This window comes from Lacerta agilis, chromosome Z, assembly GCF_009819535.1.
Source record: "Lacerta agilis isolate rLacAgi1 chromosome Z, rLacAgi1.pri, whole genome shotgun sequence".
In the NCBI taxonomy this organism is placed as follows: Eukaryota; Metazoa; Chordata; class Lepidosauria; order Squamata; family Lacertidae; genus Lacerta; species Lacerta agilis.
This window is the reverse complement of record NC_046331.1, coordinates 29988652-30008886: the sequence shown is the minus strand read 5'-3', so window position 1 is coordinate 30008886 and position 20235 is coordinate 29988652. Positions and strand designations below refer to the sequence as shown.

Below are 20235 nucleotides of genomic sequence, written 5' to 3'. Positions count from 1 at the left end.
AGAAATCTCGGTTTTCTTTTTTTCATGTTAAAACTCCCCAAGTTTCTGGTCATGAAGATTACAGAGATCAGCTTGAAAGTATCCTGATAGGATTGAGCTTAGTTAAATGCCCATAGTATATCTGCCAAACTGCGGGAGGCAGCGAAAGATAGGCGTGCCAGGCGTGCTCTGGTCCATGGGGTCACGAATAGTCAGACACGACTGAACGACTGAACAGCAACAACATATCTGCAAGGAAGGAGGACGGGGAGGAAATTGGAACAAACTGGCCACACCTCCGGTGACCCCCCTGCTTGGAAAAGCTTCAGTGCCCTGTGCAGATTACTGGCCTTTGCTACAGCAGACCCAATCTATAAGCAAATGTGTAGGGCAGGCTGTTATATAGAGATTCCAGAACCTAGCTTCTAGTAGCGTAGAATGTGGATTACCATTTTTAAAATGTTTGTTTCGTTGTTCGTCAGTGTTGAAGGGCAACATAAGCACAATTCAACCTGAACCTGGTGTGACTTACACTCATGAACAGACAAAAAGTTGCCAATGCCATGACCGGTGCCATGGCCATAGTTGAGTCCAACTTCCCATAAGGCTCGGCGAGCAAGGGCCTCCACAACTCTCCCTAAAACAGAAAAAGTTTTGTTGAGGAAAAACAGGAGAGAACACTTAGTTTTCCCGCACACCCTTTCCCACACCTGCAAATCTCAGCAACAGGTAATAAAAGACATCCTTCCTTTGACAGTGGAGGTAGAACATAACCAGAATGCCTGGTGGCCACTGATATCCTCCAAGAATTTGTCTAATTCTTTTATACAGCCACCTAAGTTGGCAGCCATCACTACATCTTATGTGACATGGCCTGAGAGGTGACCCTTGAGGCTGTAGGTCTGGAGAAGTGCCTGTTGGGTCAGGGTCTAAATAAAACTGAGACACAGGAGGAAAGCAGTGTGGGAGCAGGAACAGAACAACTTGCAGAGAGACTCTCACCTATGCCCAAAGCATGTTCCCAGGGACAGCTCTATCTTTAGGCAGAGTGAGGAAGCTGCCTCAGGCGGCAGGTAAGAATGGTGCTGATGGCAGTGGCAGCAAGCTGCTGGAAGACAGAGTATCACGTGTATCACACGTAGTCTGCCTTAACCACCCTTACTAAACTAGACTGCTGCTGTCAGTTATGGTGGAAAACACCACTGGTGTTTGTGTAAGACTCAACCAGCAGTCCAGCCAGCTTCTGTCCATGGAATCGTTTCATTTGCCTCAGGAAGCAAAACGTCTTGGACCACATCCACACCATACGTTTACGTGCTTTAAATGCGTTTTAGGTGTATGGTGTGGGTGTAACCTTGGGCTGCCCCTCCTAGAGCTGAAATTAAATTTGGAGGAGGCAAACCCTCTATATCAGAAGCTGGGCTGACTTTATCTGGTGCCCCCTCTTACCTGAAGTTCTGAGTGGAAAGACGAGTCTGGACAGGTCAATGTTTCCCATCAGCACACGGGTATAGGCTTCCTAAGAAGTGGAAGAGAAGAAGAAATAATGAGATGAAAGGAAGCATGTCTGAAATGGAAAAAAAAGATGAGCCAGATTCATGGAAAATTTATTTGCCATAAGAACACACAAAACCTGCCCTATACTGTTAAACCACTGGTTTATTTAGTACTAGGGGCAGCAGGGAAGGGCGAGGAACCCAACCCTGACCTAGCACTCAGGGATGAAGGGGGGAAAGCATATTTTCCAAGACCTCTTTCACCCACCCACCCAGCGTCCCTTCACCCAGAATTCCCTGAGTTACAGAACAATCCCTTATTTGTTGTTCCTCAACCAAAGGTATTACTTTCCTTTCCTTTGGACCACACCAGTGAGGTGTGTGTGTGTTTGTGTGTGTGTACAGGTCTTGTTGTTTGGGCAGCCCAGGACCTCCATACAAACTGCCTAGGTTTGTGCCTCAGGGAGGTCACTTTGGTGCTAATGCAGCGGTTTGACTTCACCCTCGGAGGCACACGCCATTGTCTCTCGAGACAGATGGATGCCAACAACTTGCTGTTGTGAAAGATATGTTTTATGAAGCATCCAGTTTCCTTGTCTGGTTTGGGAAGCCCCTTGCGGAGCACAGCAGATGAGTTTCCATTCAGAGTCATGAACTGAAACCGGCATGCAAATCCTGCAACAAAATGTTGCAGTGTTGAGTGCTGCTGCCCGGCCGCTGCCCTTCCCTGCAGTCCATTCCTTTACCATTCCAGCCCCACCCTCCACATTCTGTGGACATTCCACTGAGCATACTTATTTCTTATTCAGCTGTTTTTGTCCCCTCCCCTTCCCAGAATCCTCCCCTGAAAAGTGTTGTTGGTTGTGTGTTTTTTGTTTCTGGTACTTTTGCAAACCTCAGGGTTCCCCAGGCCTGCTGATACTTCCTTCTTATGGATGGGTGGTGCCATTCTGTCTACATGGGCAGCTACAGCATGTGCCACTTGAACATCAGAAACAGAGGGAACGGTACTGCACTTTGCATTTTGTGGGCTGCAAACATACCATATATTCAAAGCACATTTAAATTACACGACTTCCCCCAAAGAACCCTAGGGACTGTCGTTTCCTAAAGGTGCTGGGAAATGCAGCTCTGTGAGGGGTACACTTTAAATGCATGGTGTGAGGTGTGTGTGTGGGGGGGGGAAGAGACCTGTACCAACTCTCACCAAGTGCCCAATATGGGCAGAGGTACCAGAGACATCGGTTCCACATGGGAATCAATATACCGCTTGGCTTGGTTACTGCTGGGGTCTCCCTAGAGTGGGGACAGGTTTCAGGAGGTAAACCAGTTGAGATATTTCTGCCCAAAGTGATGGAGCCTTCGTTAGACACCTTTAGGCACCAGGCGTGGAGGAGGTGTGCGCAACTTCCCATTGGCTGGAGGAGCTTCCTGCAGCCAATGGGAAGCTGCCCAGTGTCACGGAAGGCGGTCCCTGCTCTGATCCGCGCCAGTTTAGCACGGCGCACAGGAGCTGACTGAGTGGGCGGCAGGGGTCCATGGGCTGCTTAAACGACCCCCATGGGCCACTTCCGGCCCATGGGCCTTAGGTTGCCTATGCCTGTCGTATACCTTTTAAAAATGTGGCTCTTTTCAGGGGTGGGGTGGGTGTTATTGGGTTGTTGTTTTTATTCTGATTATATATGTTGTGATCTTTTCTATGAACCACCCTGAAACCTCCAGGTATATTATTATTATTATTATTATTATTATTATTAATAATAATAATAATAATAAAGCATTTGGGAGCCACCTGCTTTACCATAGCCATCCTGAAGGTAGCAAGAGAAAAGAAGGGCAAAGTAACTTAGACAAGGGGGTGGGGGGTGGAAATAAAGCAGAAGGAAAACAAGACTTTGTCCCGGAGTCCCCAGGTGTGCAATCCAGGTGTACGTGTAGGAAGAAGAAACAGTACCTTCTGAAAATCTGTGGGCTCCCCCCAGTGGACAGTCCGGGTTATGTCTGTTGTTCCATCTCTGCAGAGGTGAGAGAAGCAAAGCAAAGGGAGCTTTGTCAGGCAATGGTCATGATTTTGCAGCAGAGGTACACAGCCTCACTTGGCAGAAGGAGCTGGAGGACTTCCCAAAATGTAGCAAGGCTGGCTTACCACATTTTGAAGTAAGTCAGGTAATACAACTGCCATGTAAAGAGGCATGTCCCCCACTCCTTAAGGAGTCCAGAGTGTATAAAACTACCTAGTTTTAGGTTGTCAGGAGCTGTTTGGTGAATGGGGCTCCCCTGACTTAGCCTCAAAGTTGTGCCAAATATATTCAGGGGAGCACGTGGAGAACCTTTGAGAGCAGCAGTTCCCCCTTTGCAACGTGGAACCTGTTGCTCCGAGAGACTTGTCTGATTCTTCACCCTGATTTAGGAAGTGAGGGTTTCGGTTTTTTAGCAATGCCTTTGTTCTTCCTTCTGGTTACCTGTTTTTATTCTGAGTAGCTGTATTTTAAAATATCATTTATTGCGCCTGAACCCTGGGTCCTCCACATGACCTGAGCAGGGACCCTAATTTGCTTGCAAATGAATCTTAACAACAAAACTAATGACAATTTGGGAGCACCTCTGCTCTTCCTCCTAGGCATAGTTTGATATTTCATCTGTATCTTGTGATGGGTAGTAAATATTCTGGCTGTTTATATGTTGTAACCTGTTTACAACATTTTACAGACTTTATAGAGAAAGCGGCCAATAATTTGTAACAACAAGTATTATGACAAATTCATTACCCGCCCTACACCAGCAGGTCCCAGTGTGGGTTACAACAATTTTAAAACAGTTAAAACAAATCACAGGTGAGTCCTAAAAAACAGTTAAAACAAATCACATGTGAGTCCTAAAACCAAGGTAAATATGTGTTCAGCATATGACAAAAACTACATAATATAGGCACCATATGTACCTCTGTGGAGAGGAAGTTCCACAATTTAGAGGCTGCCACAGGGACTTCCCTCCATTGCAGGGGGTTGGACTAGATGACCACAGGGTCCCTCCCAACTCTACAAGTCTATGATTCTATTATTCTACCACCACAAGCCTGTGAGGGCAGCAGAACTATCAAGAGGGTCCCAGCTGTTGCTCTTAACACTCCATATGGTCAGTGGCAGATGCTGAGTTTCTCAAACTTTAGCAGTGCCCTGTGTGACCCCAAAATTTGGTGCCCCCTGCCTCTTTCAGTGCATTCTAAATACCAGTAATAGTTGTGGCATCCCCAGGCTCTACGCCCAGTGCAACCAAACCAGTTGCACTTCCCTAAATCTGCCTCTGAAACGGTCTGTAGGGAAGGACGCTGTATTTCAGAGATCAATAGATCAAACCAAACCCTAGAGTACAAGGAGGTGTCACTTGGGCATACTCAGAGTGCTATCCTTGATAGGAGGAAGCACCATAAATCCAGAAGCAGCTTGCTAGGTGGGGAGGAGTCTCTTTGCTACCTTCTCAGCAGATGGCTCACTGGTGTTTACCAGGAGAGGGAGGAGGAGGAGGAGGAGGGGTGAGGCAGTGGGGAAGTTGGTGATGTGTAAGCACATCAGCAGGAGTGCCACATTGGCTCTGCCAGTGTGTTTGAACTCCGCTGACCTTCCTGCCATGTTCCCCTCTCCCTCCTATGGTACAGTGATTTACCTGCCAGCAACCCAGTACAGAGGCTCTGCCCCGCAAGGTGAGCTGCTTCTCCATAAAACCCTCTGCCAGATACAGGCACCTGAGCCTGGCCAAAGAGAGAGAGAGGACATCCCATACTCACAAATATTGGCCCCCTGAGTCCAGCAGGTACATTTCATTCACAGTCAGATTTCGGGCGGTAGCATTGGATGGGCTGAAAGAGGAAAAGAAAGACACAGAGGAACATCAGAATTAGCATGTTGGGTCAGGCAATTGTGCCTCCAAGCTCAGTGTTCAGTCGCCAGCAGACGCAGGGAAATTCGAAAACAGGATAAGGTGGCAACATTCACCCAATAAGAGTAAAGGAATCTTACTGTTATTTGGAAGCACAGAGTTTTCCCCAAAGGATCATGGGAACTGTGGTTTACCCCTCACAGAGCTATAATCCCCAGCACCCTTAACAAACAGTTCCCAGAATTCTTTGGGGGAAAGACATGTGCTTTAGAGGCATGGGTTGTACACAGCCTCTGTTTAGATGATGGTTTTTATTCCTCCCCTGCCCTTCACCATAAAGTCCCATGGCAGATGACAACAATATAGAAACAAAAGATCACAACAATTTACAATCAGAAAAACAGAGCAAGAATGTAAGAAGCTATAGTGGCCCAAGGGGTGGGAATGTGCTGCAAAGCCATCCTCCTAGCACTGGGGCTGATGCAGCTTATCTGAATGTGCCTTGTGTGGAGTGAGGTTGTGGTAAGGCCGGGCTGTGTGGCTGCACTGAGTGCCAACCTGCCACTCTCACTGGTGCATCCCATCCGAGCCACCACCATGGCATGGGTCACCCAGTATGTGGTCCCACCCAGTAAGTGGCAGGGATGCTGGTTTTGGGAGGGCTGCTCCACCTCACCACACAGTCTGCTAGTAAAAAAAGAAAAGCCCTGCTGAATCAGACCAAAGGACAGACTAATCCAGCACCCTCTTCCTGTTTTCTACAGTGACCAACCAGGGCTATGTACACACCAAACATTTCAAGCACCTCCTCAAAGAATCTTGGGAATCACCGTTTACCCAGAGGCAAACTTAGTCTCATTTGTGCCCTTGGCAAGGAATTGTACTGGTGCCTCCAAAGCCAGGAGGAACTATGGAGCAGAAACTTAAAGTTTGCTTTTCTTCACCTTTTGCACTTCGACAGTGATTTTCTCCCTGGCAATCAGAGTTGGGTCTGCTCTGTTCCCCATCCCCCCCCATCAGTCTGCCTGCCTGCCTCCTTCTGCTTCATGCTTTCCCTTCTGCCTCCTCCTCCTCCCCTTCCTTTTCCCTCCTCCTACAACTCTTCCCCGCTCTCTCTGTCTTTCTTCTCTCTGAGCCCCTGCTCACACTTCTAAAAGCTCTGCCAGCCAAGTGGAGAGGGTTCCACAGGGCTGCTACAACAACAGTAAAGGTAAAGGTAAAGGTGCCCCTGACCGTTAGGTCCAGTTGCGCTCCTGCCCACCTAGCTACAACAGTACACACCAGCAACTGCATTCCTCCGCAGAGATGGCCAGAGGAGCCTGTATGCCTGACCAGGCTGCCCAAACAGCGGAGGGAATGTGCAGGCTCCTAGCCACTCCAAGCCAGAGGTGCAATTCTTGTGCCTTCCTAGGCCTGTGCCCTTGTGGGCTAACCTGGCCAGCCCCTGAGTTTACCCCTCACAGTTACAACTCCCAGCACCCTGAAGAAACTAGAGTTCCCAGATACTTAAATGCACCGGGTGTCCACACCTGGGTGTCTCTGGAAAGCCCAAAGGCAGAGCAAGAGTGTGATAGCTCTCTCCCAGGATAGCTCCCCAGAGAGTCAGCCTGCTTCTGATTCTGGAGGCAGCATACAAACAGAGGAGCTAGCAACCATCAGTATCCTCCACGAACCATCTCCTTTTAAAGCCATTGAAATTGGTGGTCATTATTGCCTCTTGTGGGAGTGAGTTCCCTAGTGGCACCCCCATGTCCTAAGGCTCCCAGGTGGGTAGGGGGTATAATTGCCTTTGTGCCTTTCTGTGGGTTTCCTGGAAGCATCTGAGGGGCATGGGGCTAGCCATTGTGAGAAAACAGGATGCTGAATTCACCAGCAGAGCTCTCTCTCCCTATGCTTTGCAGAGGCAGGTGTGACATGCACGCTCAGGAACCCATGTGCACAAACCACAACCTATATTTGGGCATGCCATTTTTAGATCCTGCCCCCCCCCCCCCGTTTGTGCAGATTCTTGGCAGCTCTGTGGTTTCCCTTTTCATGCTCATGGCTTTTAGGACGGGCTCCTTTATGTGAGCATTGCAGACCAAGGCTATGTGCACATCAGTAGCTTAAAATGCAACAAAGTCTCTCTGTCTCTCACACACAAAACATCGCACTTGCATGTTGCTGTTCAAACCAGTGAGGGGGTGGGGGGATGTCTTCAGCTGATGCACATTAACTGTTTGGTTACCCCCCCCAATCCCCGGCTCAGCATTGCTATTTGTGAATCTGCCATCTGTACATGTGCAACATCTGCTTCGAATGTACACGCCTCAGCTTAACTGTGAAGTGAGCATGGCTTAGGTTTTCAAATCGGGTAGAAGCTGCATCAAACAGCAGTATATCTCAAGAAACAACAGCACGAGACCAATAGTCAACAAGTACCGTAAGGGAAAGTTGAAAAGAACTTTGAAGAGAGAGTTCAAGAGGGCGTGAAACTGTTGAGAGGTGCCCGTGGACGGTGTGAGGCCGGTAGAGGCCCCCGGCACGCCAGGACCGGGTCTTCTCAGAGTCGGGTTGCTTGGGAATGCAGCCCAAAGCAGGTAGTAAACTCCATGGATAGGGATCGTGGCTCAATATCATGTGTGCATCGCTTCAGACACCAGCAGTGGGATTGCACTGGAGCCAAAGCAAGTGGTAATAAGTTCTCACAGGCTGTGACGTTAGTTTTAACAAACCCAATTTCTCAACTGTTCTCGTGGAGAATGCAAGGAGGCAGTAAGGCAGAAGTAGGGAACCTCAGGCCCGAGGCCTTTCTGTTTGACCCCTTGGGGCTCTCCCTTGGACCTGCCACCTCCCTAGGCCACACCTCCTCTCCCCTGGCCATGCTTCTCACCACCCCCATTTTGTGCTCCTCCTTGGGCGTTTGTGTCTGGCTGAAAGAGGGAGAGAAGAGGCCACACTGATGCATGTCAGTCACGCGGCTTCCCTCAAAGAATCCTGGGAGCTGTCATTTGTTAAAGGTGCTAGGAACTGTAGCCCTGTTGGGGGGAAATTACAGTTCCCAAGGTTTCAAGGGGAGCAAGCCGTGACTTTTCAAGTGGCATAGATGTGCTTTAAATTTTATCGTTTGGATAGGATCGTGTGTTTCCCGCCTGATTTCTGTGTTGCTGGAATGTAGCCTACTGTAATGCTCTGCCTGCACTATAATTTAAAGTAATATCATCATGGCTTCCTCCAAAAGAATCATGAGAACTGTGTCAAAGGTGCTGAGAGTTGTTAGGATTCCTCTATTCCCCTCACACAGCTACAATTCCCAGAGTTCCCTGGTACGAGGGATTGATTGTTAAAATACTCTGGGAACTGTAGCTCTGGGAAGGGGCAACATCTCTCAGAAATCTTAACAAATCACCGTACATTTCCCATGATTCTTTGCGGGAAGCCCTTACTGTTTTAAGTGGGGGTGATACTGCTTTAAATGTATAATGTAGATGGAGCCTCCAAATGTGTACATCGGTCGAAACTGCATACAAAAAAACAAAAAAAACAAAAACAACCCAACATGTTTATTAGAAGAAATTTGCACTAAAATGCTGATGAATTTTCACAAATCACAGATCGCTGCAGAAATGTGGAGAACTGAATTTAAGAGTGGAAAAATGAGGAACGAGGGGGAATTGATAAGGGCAGAGCCCTCCATCCCTAATTATAGGCCCTAGTTAAGGAGATGGAAATGGTGAGTGATATGAGAAGCAAATGGTAGAGTCCTCCACTACTTTGGTTCCGAGAGAGGGAGCTGTCCATATGTTTTGGGTTGTGGAACTGTTAATTTCAAAGGTTACCTGTGTTCCTGTATTGTTTTGGTAAATGTGAATCAGGTAGGTTTGCAAACCAAAACCAATTTCTCCTCAATCCCTACCTGTAATGGGCCAGAGCTGCATTCAGACCAGTGGCGGAGATTGTCTCAAAGCTGGGTCCCTTGCAGTTGGCTTCTTCACTGTGGAGGGAAAGAGAAAACTCTGGTTGGCACCCTTTCCACCCTCTGCAGCATCATAACCACTGATTGATTTTCATACTGTTCACATGCCACAATAGCTTCTAAGCCATTTACAAGTATAAAATCTACTATAAATTAGATGCATAATTAAAATAAAAGAATAAAACAACTCTACCAAAATAGTAAAACCACTCAGATTTAATATCATTATCATTTATCTAATTTATCATTTATTTATTTATTTATTTATTTATTTATTTTCTATGCCACCCTATACCCGAAGCATAAGAATGAGACAGTTTTTAAAAACCCCATTTAAAATAAATAGGTCAAGAAGTTCAAGTTCAGGGGAATGAATGTTTGAGCAGGTGCACCTTCAATAGCTGGGGGAATGCCAATATAGATGGGGCTTCTCATATTTCATCAGAGAGGACATTCCACAACACTGGTGCCACCAGTGAAAAGGCCTTCCTCCACGTTCTCACAATATCATAATCATCAGACCATGGCAAAACTAGCCTAAATGAAGCATTGCCCTTTTCAGACTGACCTACGCAATTGGTCTACATAACGGGCGCCAGAGATTTCATTCACAGAACCGGTGGGAACATTCTTTTCCAGCCAGACCAAGTACCGAATCACTGCAATGGCATCTCGTACCTGTGGTTGTAATCATTGTTTAGTATTTCTATCCTGCCTTTCTATAATAAGTACAGAGAGAAACTTACGGCAAAATAATAAATAGCCACGTTGAAAATTTATGAGCATGACCGAAAAAACACCCTTCTCTCTCTCTCTCTCTCTCTCTCTCTCTCTCTCTCTCTCTCTCCCTCCCTCCCAAATGGAACACATGATTGCAATAAATATTCAAATATCATTTTATCATCATGTCTGTTCTGGAATGCACACATCATTCACAGGTGTCCTATTTTGATTGTCTACACCCTGCATCAAGTTTTCATCTGCAGAAGGCATCATATTTGGCTGGAGCCGCACTATATGGCTGCAACATGGGCTTATGGTATAATCTCTTCCAGCATCATGCCTAGCCCTGACCTGGTACTGGACATGGAGTCCTCAAAGGACAAAACAGACACCCCATCGGTTGAGGATCTTGGGGAGCAGGCAGGGTCCCCAATGCTGAAGATCCCCTTGTGGGTCCTCCCCCAAGTTGATACTTGATGAAGAACCCCTGAAACTATCAAAGATGAGGAGCCACCCTCTCCCCCACCAGTCCTGATGGGTGCCAGCCCTAAAGGCTTCAGGCAACACTGTCCAGACCAGTCATGGGTAAAGGGTCCACTTGCTGTGGTTTAGGAGAACTCCCTTGAGCTTTCACCCCAATCTAAACTCACAAAGATCATTGCACCACAACGTTCCACTGCTTTTAATGTGTGATATTTTAATGTATTTGATTTTTGTTGGAAGAGTGGCTGGGGAAATCCAGCCAGATGGGTGGGGTACAAATAATAAATATTATTATTATTATTATTATTATTATTATTATTATTATTATTATTATTTGCACTCGTGGTGGGCTTACGTACATGGGCAGCTCGCAGCATCTCTTGTTCCTTGGAGTTCTTCACTGCTTTGGTGAGCATGACAGGAGAGTAGTCCGTTGCCAAGAGTTTTTCCTGTAAGACAGGAAGGAGGCAGCCATGTCAACAGGCCATTCTCAGGGGGGATGCACCTGTCGGCTTACCCTGAAACAGACCAGCTGGAAGCAGGCCTTTGTCATCACTCACAGAGCATTTTGTGCAGTTCCCCTTTGCTTATGCTGCATTCTATATGTGGCAATTCCCATAGCATATCTTAGAGTGCCTCCATGCATGCATGCATGCACGGTCATCTCCTGATTTCTGCTGTGTCCCTCAATGAGCTCCATTTGAAGCAGGGCTCTGGTCTCAATCCCAGAGCACAAAACACTTGTGAAGTAACAAACATAAGATGAGGAAAAGTCCCTCTGGATCAGATGAAAGGTCTATCTAGGTTTAGGGGATTAGCAAATCTTCCAATTTCAGGCTGCATTCACATGGCATTTTATTTCATTTTCACAACTTTCCCCCTGTTAGTTCTACAAGGCATTGTGGTGAAATACAGTGCAGAAAAAAGAGACTTCACTTACACCACCCAGAAAAAACACACACATCCCTGCAAAGGTAACTTTCTGTGCAAATGCATATGCCCTAACCAGAGTGAAAGGAGAGGTGTGCCTAATAATAGCTTGTGTGACCTAAAAAGCAAGGCTCGGCAGCTCAGTTGTCATGCACAGCCACCCACTGCAAACATTTTCAGGTGGCACAGAAACTTTTCAGGATTTAAGACAGCAAACAGCATGCAAAAACCATGCAGGGAGCTTCCTGTGCAGGAAGTTACGAGCTATGTTGGTTACGCTCTCAGAGACAGCATGCTTTTGAATACCAGCTGCTGGAAACTGCAGGATGAGAGCATGCTCTTGTGCTCAGGTCTTGCTTGCCGGTTTCCCACAGGCATCTGGTCAGCCACTGAGAACAGAATGCTGGACTAGCCTGACCCAGCAAGCTCTTCTGTTCTAAATTGCACAGTGAATGGAGGCGATACACTATTCGGTGCCATGTGAAAACATAACAAAACTTTTGCTTTTAGCAAACAAAATGGGGTTTCCGTATGGATGGGCCCAGGGAATGACAATACTAAGCTAGGTGAATCAATTGTCTGACTTGGTACAAGGCAGATTCCTATCCTAAGTTTCCAAACCATGAGTGGAGATGATGGCTCAGTCTCTATGTTCTTCCTTTTCACCTGGGAAGGGCCATAGCTCAGTGGCAGAGCAACTGCTCTGCACAGAGAAAGTCCCAGGTTCAATCCCTGGCATCTCCACGTGAGACTGGGGGTGCCCCCTATCTGAAACCTTGGAGAGCAGCTGCCAGTCAGTGTAAGGGAGGGTAAAAGGTAAAGGACCCCTGGATGGTTAAGTCCAGTCAAAAACGACTATGGGGTTGCAGTGCTCATCTCACTTCCAGGCTGAGGGAGCCGGTGTTTGTCCACAGACAGCTTTCCGGATCATGGCAAGCATGATTAAACCACTTCTGGCATACTGGGACCCCGTGACGGAAATCAGAGCGCACGGAAACGCTGTTTACCTTCCCGCCACAATGGTACCTATTTATCTACTTGCACTGGTGTGCTTCTGAACTGCTGGGTTGGCAGGAGCTGGTACAGAGCAACGGGAGCTCATTCTGTCACGGGGATTTGAACTGCCAACATTCTGATCGGCAAACGCAAGAGGTTCTGTGGTTTAGACCACATCGCCATCCACATCCCTGACCAGTCAGTGTAGTAGACCATACTAAGCTAGATGGACCAATGGCCTGACTCAATGGAAGGCGGATACCTATGCTTCTTCCCCAGTTTTTCCAATGCAGCCTCCTCTCTGGTTCAACGGTTCCCCTGTACAAGAGTCCCTCCATCTTTCTTACTTACCAGGGGGATTTCTCGATAGAGTCCTAGGGTGGTATATTCAGTCCCAATCCAGATTCGAACGCCATCCTGCTGGGCATACTTTCTCAGACTTGCCCTTGCTTGATCATAGTCCTCCAACTGCACACACAGGAGCCCTGGGCACTGAGAGACCAGTGACTGGGATGCCTCTTTGCTCAGACGACTCTGATTCACAAACAGACTAAGGAGGGGTGGGGGGCAAACCAAGTGAGGTTGGAAGAACAAACAACTAAGTGTTGCTTTGTTGATTCACTTTGGCTCCCTCTGGCACTATACATTTACTGTGCTAGTAAACAGTAAAAATCGCTTTAAACAGTCATGGCCTCCCCTGCCCCAAAGAACCCTGGGAAGTATAGTTTGCTAAGGGCTCTGAGAGCTGTTTGGATGCCTCTATTCCCCTCACAGAGCTCCAGTTTTCAAGAGTGGTTTTAAAACAGCCCATCCCTCTTCTCAGGGAACTTATGGGAATTTTGTAAACATCGTTTGGCTGGAGAACTGCACCACAGAATTCAGATAGGTGAGAATTTCAAAGGAGGGCTGTGTTTCTGGAACGATACGAAGACTGAAAGTGAGAATTTGGTAGCGTTGCCTGTAAATACAAACTGCATAGACTTTCTCCCTCATCCCTAATGCTTAGTCAGGACAAAATGTTGAGTTCCTGTTTTGGGGGAGGGGAGGTAAAACAGAAATAAATCATGACTTAATCCCTGGAGGATAGGAAATGGAGTGTTCTGGAAGAGGGCATGGCTGGCTGGCATACACCCTGAGGAGAGCATCTCACACTGCAGCAATTTTATTCTGGATCCCACTTGTTTGAACCAGACCCTTGTCTGAGATGGTAAGTTGCTCAAGTACCTGATATCTGTCTTGGTGAGAAGTGTGTAAGCGTAGAAGACAGGTGTGTAAGGGATGTCATCTCCCCGAAGATTGAAGAGCCCTGTGGAAAGGCAGGAGTTTCTTACAAATTCCTTCCCCCCCTTCTTCTTTTAAGTGGTTGAAGGAAGCAGCGTAGGGTTATGGGGAAAGTGGCTTGCAGAACGGAGACAGGATTAGAGTCACAGGGGGAAGCAGAGGAGAAGGCTCTGACATGAACATGGGTCGTCCTGAAATCCCTGGAATCTTGCACAGCTCAGAGATTGGGGTGGTGTGCAACTGTATATAAGGGCACATTCACATGACCTTTTATTATTATTATTATTATTATTATTATTATTATTATTATTATTATTAAGCAATCATTCTGAATTGTTTGCAGGGAAATCAGACCATGGTGGATATATTGTGCATTTATTCTGATTTGTTTGTGGGGAGGTTAGATGACATTGCGCCAAAGCAAATGTTATCAACACGTTCTCCAGTGCATTTCCCAATCGCTTTCCTTATAACAAAAAGTCTGATCTTTTGGGGAGAAAGAGTTTGACGTGCAATATCTCCCAATCCACTGTTCAATCTTTTTTTTATATAATAAAAATAATTCTTTATTTCATTTCAGTCATTACAAATTAAACATAAGAGAATCATAATGAAAATAATTTACATAGCCAACACAAAGTATAATATACGTGCCAATTATCTCTTCTTCCCTCCCCTCCCCTCCCCACATCCCTCCCCTCCCCTCTATGTATTCCACTGTTCAATCTTAATTGGCAGGGGTGTGATTGGTCCATCTAGCTCAGTGTTGTATAAAGTGAATGACAGCACCTCTCTGGGGTTTCACAAAGGCAACTTCCCAGCCCTACCTAAAGAAGCACAGGACTGAACATGTGACCTTCTGCTTCCAAAGCATCTGAAACCTTCCTAACAATGCCACTCTCTGGAGCCAGCCCTGGTGGGAGTAGCTCAGGAACAGCTAGTGAAGACAACAAAGGGAATGTGTACTGACATAGCTGAGAAGGCTGCAGAAACAGGCAATGTGGGAATATAGAAAGCAAGCTGTGCATTAACTTGATTACAATGGAGCACTCACAGGCGGTTTCCTCGAGACCAGAAAGCAGGACTGCTGTGGGCTTCCTGCCATGATTCTCCATCTGAGTCCGGATAACAGAAATCTTCTCTTGCCAACTGCTCCCTGAAAGAAGAGGAGGTGAGATGCAATGGGAGGTTGGTTGGCACCTGCCTGTCCCTTCGCTAACCTTGTGGCTCCACAAGACCATGTGCAGTTAAGAACCAGTTTCAATGGTCCAGAAAACAAGTTATTAGAGCCAGCTGTAAAAACCTGGACAGCATTGGGCTATCAGTGTACAGGGCACATTATATAAGCAATGGGAGGAGAGATAAACCAAACAGATGAAAATAGGAAATATATACATAAGAACTTATCTCCTGGTGCCAAGTCGAACCAGGGAATATTAGGACACTGAAGCATGCCAACTTGAATGTCTTTTCTTGCTTCCCCTGCACTTCATTAATCTTAGAGAAAACAGGCCAATCCTGCCAAGTAACTCTAGTGTAATATATGAACATAGGAAGCCATCTTATAGTCATAGCACTGTATACACTGGCTAACAGCAGCTCTCCAGGGTTTCAGACAGGGGTCAGGGGATATTCCCCACTGTACCTGGAGATGCTGGGGATTGAACCTGGGACTTTGTTCTGGACAGGAGCCCTGCCACTGAGGTGTGGTGCTTCCCCAAGGCAGGCACCAGTCTTCATGCATGGCTCAAGAACATACCAACGAAGTTGTCATGGAGTTGGTAGATGGTGTTGGTGGGAGGAGGAGGTCTCTGTGCCCCCCATGCTTGGTCCACCAGGTTGTCCTCTAGGGGAATGAGGATAATATCTGAACCCGCCAGGACCTGGTTGTAGAGCTCCCAGTTATCTGCGGAAAGAGTATGTCAGGCAGGTAGATGCAGAAAAACCACCAGTGATTGTAAATATCATTTCCAGAAGAAATTAGTTCCAGTTCACATTGAACAGCAGCCAAGAACAATTAGAGAAAAGGAATTAGAACTAATTTTGTTCCCAAAGGGAACTGATTCCCTTCCAGTTCAGTCCACAGTTAAATTCAGTTTATTCATGTCGTCCTCGGTGGTTTCTCCCCAGCCTTCAGTATCTGCTAAATTAGAAAATATACTGTACTTAAAAGAACATTGAAACACACTATGTAATATGAGTGATTGTTTTGTTCCTCCTCCCCAACAATTATGATATTTGAACTTGAATAGCAGCATTACTTTTTAGATAGGTAAAAAATGTGGAACGCAGTGACCACAATCAAACACAGAGTTAAGCGCGGTGGAGCCCCATGTATAAAATTATTGAATGAAAATGAAAATTGAATTGAATTAATACAACCTCCCAAAGTTCCACTCAGAAGGAACTTAGGGATTGTCTCACTTCTGTTTCCCCCACCGCTTTCCCCTGGGAAAACCCACGGTTAGAGTTGCATTGCAGCAACCGACAATCAGGTTTCCTGCAGATTGCCATTTGTTCCAATTAATCGCTAAAGAGCATGTTTTCTGGGGGAAGTGGGCTGGGCTGGGGAGCAAAGGCGAAACTGGTCAGACCCATCATGCTTTCTTTGCACTGGACAGATGGAAGTGGGGATGAGCCCTTCTTTCACATTCAGTTCACTGGGAAATTATAGCAACTGCTTTCATGCGTTATTCATTCATTCATTTTTTGAGTTAATTAAACTGAATTAGTTCAATCCAGGGACTGAAAATGACTCCATAGCTGCCCACAGGTACAGCACAGCTTTCCTTTCTTTCTGTGGGAGAGAGGAAGAGCAAGTCACCTGTAGTAGAGCAGTTACTCTTAGACTCTGGGTGGACTTAGGCCTCTCCGTCCCTCTTTAGACGGTAAAATCACCCACTGAGCACCATAGCTAAGTGTGAATTTACACAGTAGTATGTTTAAATCTCACAAGAGGGGTGTTTCCAACTACCCAACTCCTTTTGCTTGGGAGCCTTGCAAGTGAATGCAGGAGAGGGACACTGAGCAACATAATGGGAGGGGTATCTCTAGCACTAAGCTGAAACTGTGAAGCTCTCTTGTTATTTTTGCTATTGGATGCTGCATGTTGTTTAAGTAATCTTGTTTTATTTATTGCATTATGACGAATCTGTGGTGCAAGACACCCTGAATTCTGGATCGGGTTAGTGTTAGAATTTAATTAAAGTTGGGATAATAGAACCAGGAAATAGGCGCACTCATGTGTGTTTAACTCCATGTGTGTATTTGGCCTGTGTCCTAATCATTTAATTAGCATATTATGCTGGGCAGACTTCCTATGTTGTGTATTAGGCACTTCTTAATGCTGGGAAATCAGCATGAGTTGAAAGGTAATGGAGTCATCTTAATTCCCTTTGAGGTGGTGGCCTGAGTGTTGTAGCGTGGGGATAGTGATTCAGCAAGTGATTTCAGCTCTCTGACATAGCAGGCAGGAGACAGTTTCTTCATGTAACACTCTTTATTCAGGCAAACAAGACTGGGGAACTGAGGAGAGGGAAGCTACATTTATAGGGACAGAAAACTGGCTAGAAAGGATACCTTTTGGAGGGAACAATCTCAAGCAATCACAAAGCTGCCTTTTGGTGGGAACCAATAAGACTGAGGATCCAAATGCAGCAACTTGAATGAACCAATAGTAGCTGTTCCTTCTGGAACAGGAAGGCAGTTACTTTCCCCTAATGTGAATACAGACAATAGTAATACAGATATGACAAGAAGAAGAAGAAGAGTTTGGATTTGATATCCCGCTTTTCACTACCCGAAGGAGTCTCAAAGCGGCTAACATTCTCCTTTCTCTTCCTCCCCCACAACAAACACTCTGTGAGGTGAGTGGGGCTGAGAGACTTCAGAGAAGTGTGACTAGCCCAAGGTCACCCAGCAGCTGCATGTGGAGGAGGGGAGACACGAACCCGGTTCCCCAGATTACGAGTCTACCACTTGTAACCACTACACCACCCTTGAATCAATACACAACACTGAGGATAATGAGCCATTAGCATTATGAAAGGGTGGGGCCTCTTCCTGAGTGAGGCCGAGACAACTAAAGCTTGAGAGGAACAGAGTGATGCAAGCTGTCAGGGGAAAGTTAGAGATGACTGATTTGCTGCTGAGCTGCAAGGCTGCAACAAGGGGGGAAATAGAAGCCTTGTGGTGCTCTGCATCCCTCTCTAGCTAGGCTTCAGGTTGTATATATATGTAAATAAACCATGTATCATAAAGACACCATAGTCTCTGCTGTGCCTCATTTTTCCAAAAGGAGACAGACCAGAGGCGGAGTAAGGGCAGTGTGAGCTGGACCTGTAGTTTGTTAAGGCTGCTGGGAATTGTAGCTCTGTGAGGGGTAAGCTGCAGTTCCCAGAATTCTTTGGGGGGAAAGCATGTGTTTTAAATGCATAGTGCAGATGTGACAAACAGTGCTTCTTACCAATAGAAAAGAGTAAGGGATCCAATCCAATTCTCTCCCCAGCTGAAATTTCTTGAAGAATCCACTGCCCAATAGAGTCGATCCAGGCTGCAAGAGAAAGGAGAGTGAACACTTTGGTGAGTGTTCCAGCAACTGCACGGACCACTTCAGGAGAAGAAGAAGCTAGCTGCAATTCCATTGGTAACATTGGCCATTGAGTCAACTAATGCCATAGCTCAATGGCAGAGCCAGTAGCACCCAATGTCGTTGGGTGGAGCTGCCTTCCTGTTGCTGACACCACAGCAGCATACTTAGATGAAGTATGGGCGGGGCAGCGGGTATGGGTCAAGTGGGTCCAGGATGTGACTAAGGCATCTTTTCAGGGGTGGGGGTGGGAGTGGTCATGGTGATTGTCAAAGGGGCAGTGATTTGATCACTCCTGAAAAAGCCCACACTGGACTCATTGGTTTGCAGTGTCTACTGCCCAGCTACAAATACTCCCTTTTCGGATAAGGGGATTGAGAGGGTAGTGTTGTAACAGCTCCAGGCGCTCTTGGATGAAACCAATTGTTTTGATTCATTTCAATCTGGGTTCAGTCCTGGTTATGGGACTGGATTGACCTTGGTTGCCCCAACAGATGTCTTTTATCAGGAGAAAGATAGGGTGATGCTGTTATTTTTCCTTGCACTCTCAGAAGCTTTTGTTGCCACTGTGCATGGTATCCTCCTGAACAGACAGGGGGCGGGGGGGGGGGAGGGATGGGTGCAAGAGACACTGTTTTACAGTGGCTCTGATACCACTTCCAGGGTTGGTTTCAGAGAATAGCCTTGGGTGATTACCTTCTGGCTCCCTGGCCGCTGTGCTTGGGGGGTGCCAAATAGTACCATCTTGCCCCCAGTGTTATTCAATAACTATATGAGGCAATCAGGAGAGGCTGTGCTAGCCCTGGGCCAGTTGCTCTGTGATGGGCTTGATGAAGGTCGGCAGACTTGAGTCTGAATCCTAGCGAGATGTAGGTGTCATTTGTCAGTGGTTCCCGAGTCTGCTTGCCTGTTTTTCATATATGAAATAGCATAATTGCTTTTATTCCTGGTGTGAATTTGTTGTGAAATCATATTGAGATATTTTATGGGCACTGATTAATGAATGGAATTAGTTAATTAGCTATGCAGGTGCCTCCTTTAAAAAAGCTGTTTCACAAGAAATTCACACGGTGGAAGCAGCCGAGGACTTGTGGTTGGAGTATCTGTTTGACCTGGTCACCCATTTCACACTGAGGTCTCCTAGGACACCTGCCTTAGTCTAGAAGGGCTTGTCCGCTGGCGTGTGGCACTAGAGATGAACAAACCTGTCAATTTCAGTTTCTCATTGTTCTAATCTTAAGTTCACTTCTCTGCATTTCCACATCTGGGTGTGATGTATATATATATATATATATATATATATATATATATATATATATATTTCATGAAAATCCACCAGCGTTTAAGTGCAAATATATTCATCTTCGCATTTTCGTATGCACATTTTCACAAAGCAACTTCCCCTAGTACAATGCATCTTTGTATGCTATTTTCACTGATATATGCATTTCTATGCACATTTTGCCCTAGTAGATGCATTTTTCTTCACATTATTTGGCTGGAGGAGTCCACTGCAAAATTCAGAAGTGCCGATTTTGAAAGATGGCTGTGTTTCAGCCTGCATATTGTTTCAGGAAAAGCAAATTAAGAAGGTTCACATTTAATTGTGAGCTGAATTGAATTTCTCCCCATCTCTATGCAGTCCTGGTGGCCAGAGGGGGACCTGCACCCCAATACATTTTTATGGTGGGCGGCACTAACCTGATTTCTGCAGCTCCCAGTTGCAATCCATTTGGCGCTCAGCTTGGGTCCAGTAGCGACTGTCAGTGAAGAGGGCAGCCTTCTGCAAAGTGACCACACCGGTCCCTACAACAAGCAAGCACAACAATTTCATGTGTGTATATCATGATTAATTCCTAAAATCAGAGTTGCTATGACTTGAGCTTGCTTGGAAAACACATTCCTTAAGCAATCAGCCCTATTTCCTA

At 46.3% G+C, this 20235-nt stretch overlaps 1 protein-coding gene and 1 long non-coding RNA gene across 3 annotated transcripts in view; one reads left to right on the top strand and one right to left on the bottom strand.

The window, feature by feature from the left end:
- Nucleotides 1-20235, bottom strand: part of XPNPEP2 (X-prolyl aminopeptidase 2) — a 31759-nt gene that overhangs the window by 2571 nt on the left and 8953 nt on the right. For both annotated transcript variants that reach the window (XM_033137231.1, XM_033137229.1), the window contains exons 5-17: nucleotides 20009-20113; nucleotides 18185-18271; nucleotides 15479-15625; nucleotides 14774-14875; nucleotides 13663-13744; nucleotides 12790-12988; nucleotides 10872-10961; nucleotides 9875-9984; nucleotides 9247-9324; nucleotides 5260-5331; nucleotides 3430-3490; nucleotides 1429-1498; nucleotides 512-616 (exon numbers count right to left, since the gene is read on the bottom strand). In XM_033137231.1, the coding sequence (XP_032993122.1) occupies nucleotides 512-616; nucleotides 1429-1498; nucleotides 3430-3490; nucleotides 5260-5331; nucleotides 9247-9324; nucleotides 9875-9984; nucleotides 10872-10961; nucleotides 12790-12988; nucleotides 13663-13744; nucleotides 14774-14875; nucleotides 15479-15625; nucleotides 18185-18271; nucleotides 20009-20113 (1308 nt within the window). The remainder of the gene's footprint in view (nucleotides 1-511; nucleotides 617-1428; nucleotides 1499-3429; nucleotides 3491-5259; nucleotides 5332-9246; nucleotides 9325-9874; nucleotides 9985-10871; nucleotides 10962-12789; nucleotides 12989-13662; nucleotides 13745-14773; nucleotides 14876-15478; nucleotides 15626-18184; nucleotides 18272-20008; nucleotides 20114-20235) is intronic.
- LOC117039886 overlaps nucleotides 13171-20235 on the top strand; it is a 64843-nt gene continuing 57778 nt past the window's right edge. The window contains exon 1 of the long non-coding RNA XR_004425805.1: nucleotides 13171-13324. This is a non-coding gene — a long non-coding RNA (uncharacterized LOC117039886). The remainder of the gene's footprint in view (nucleotides 13325-20235) is intronic.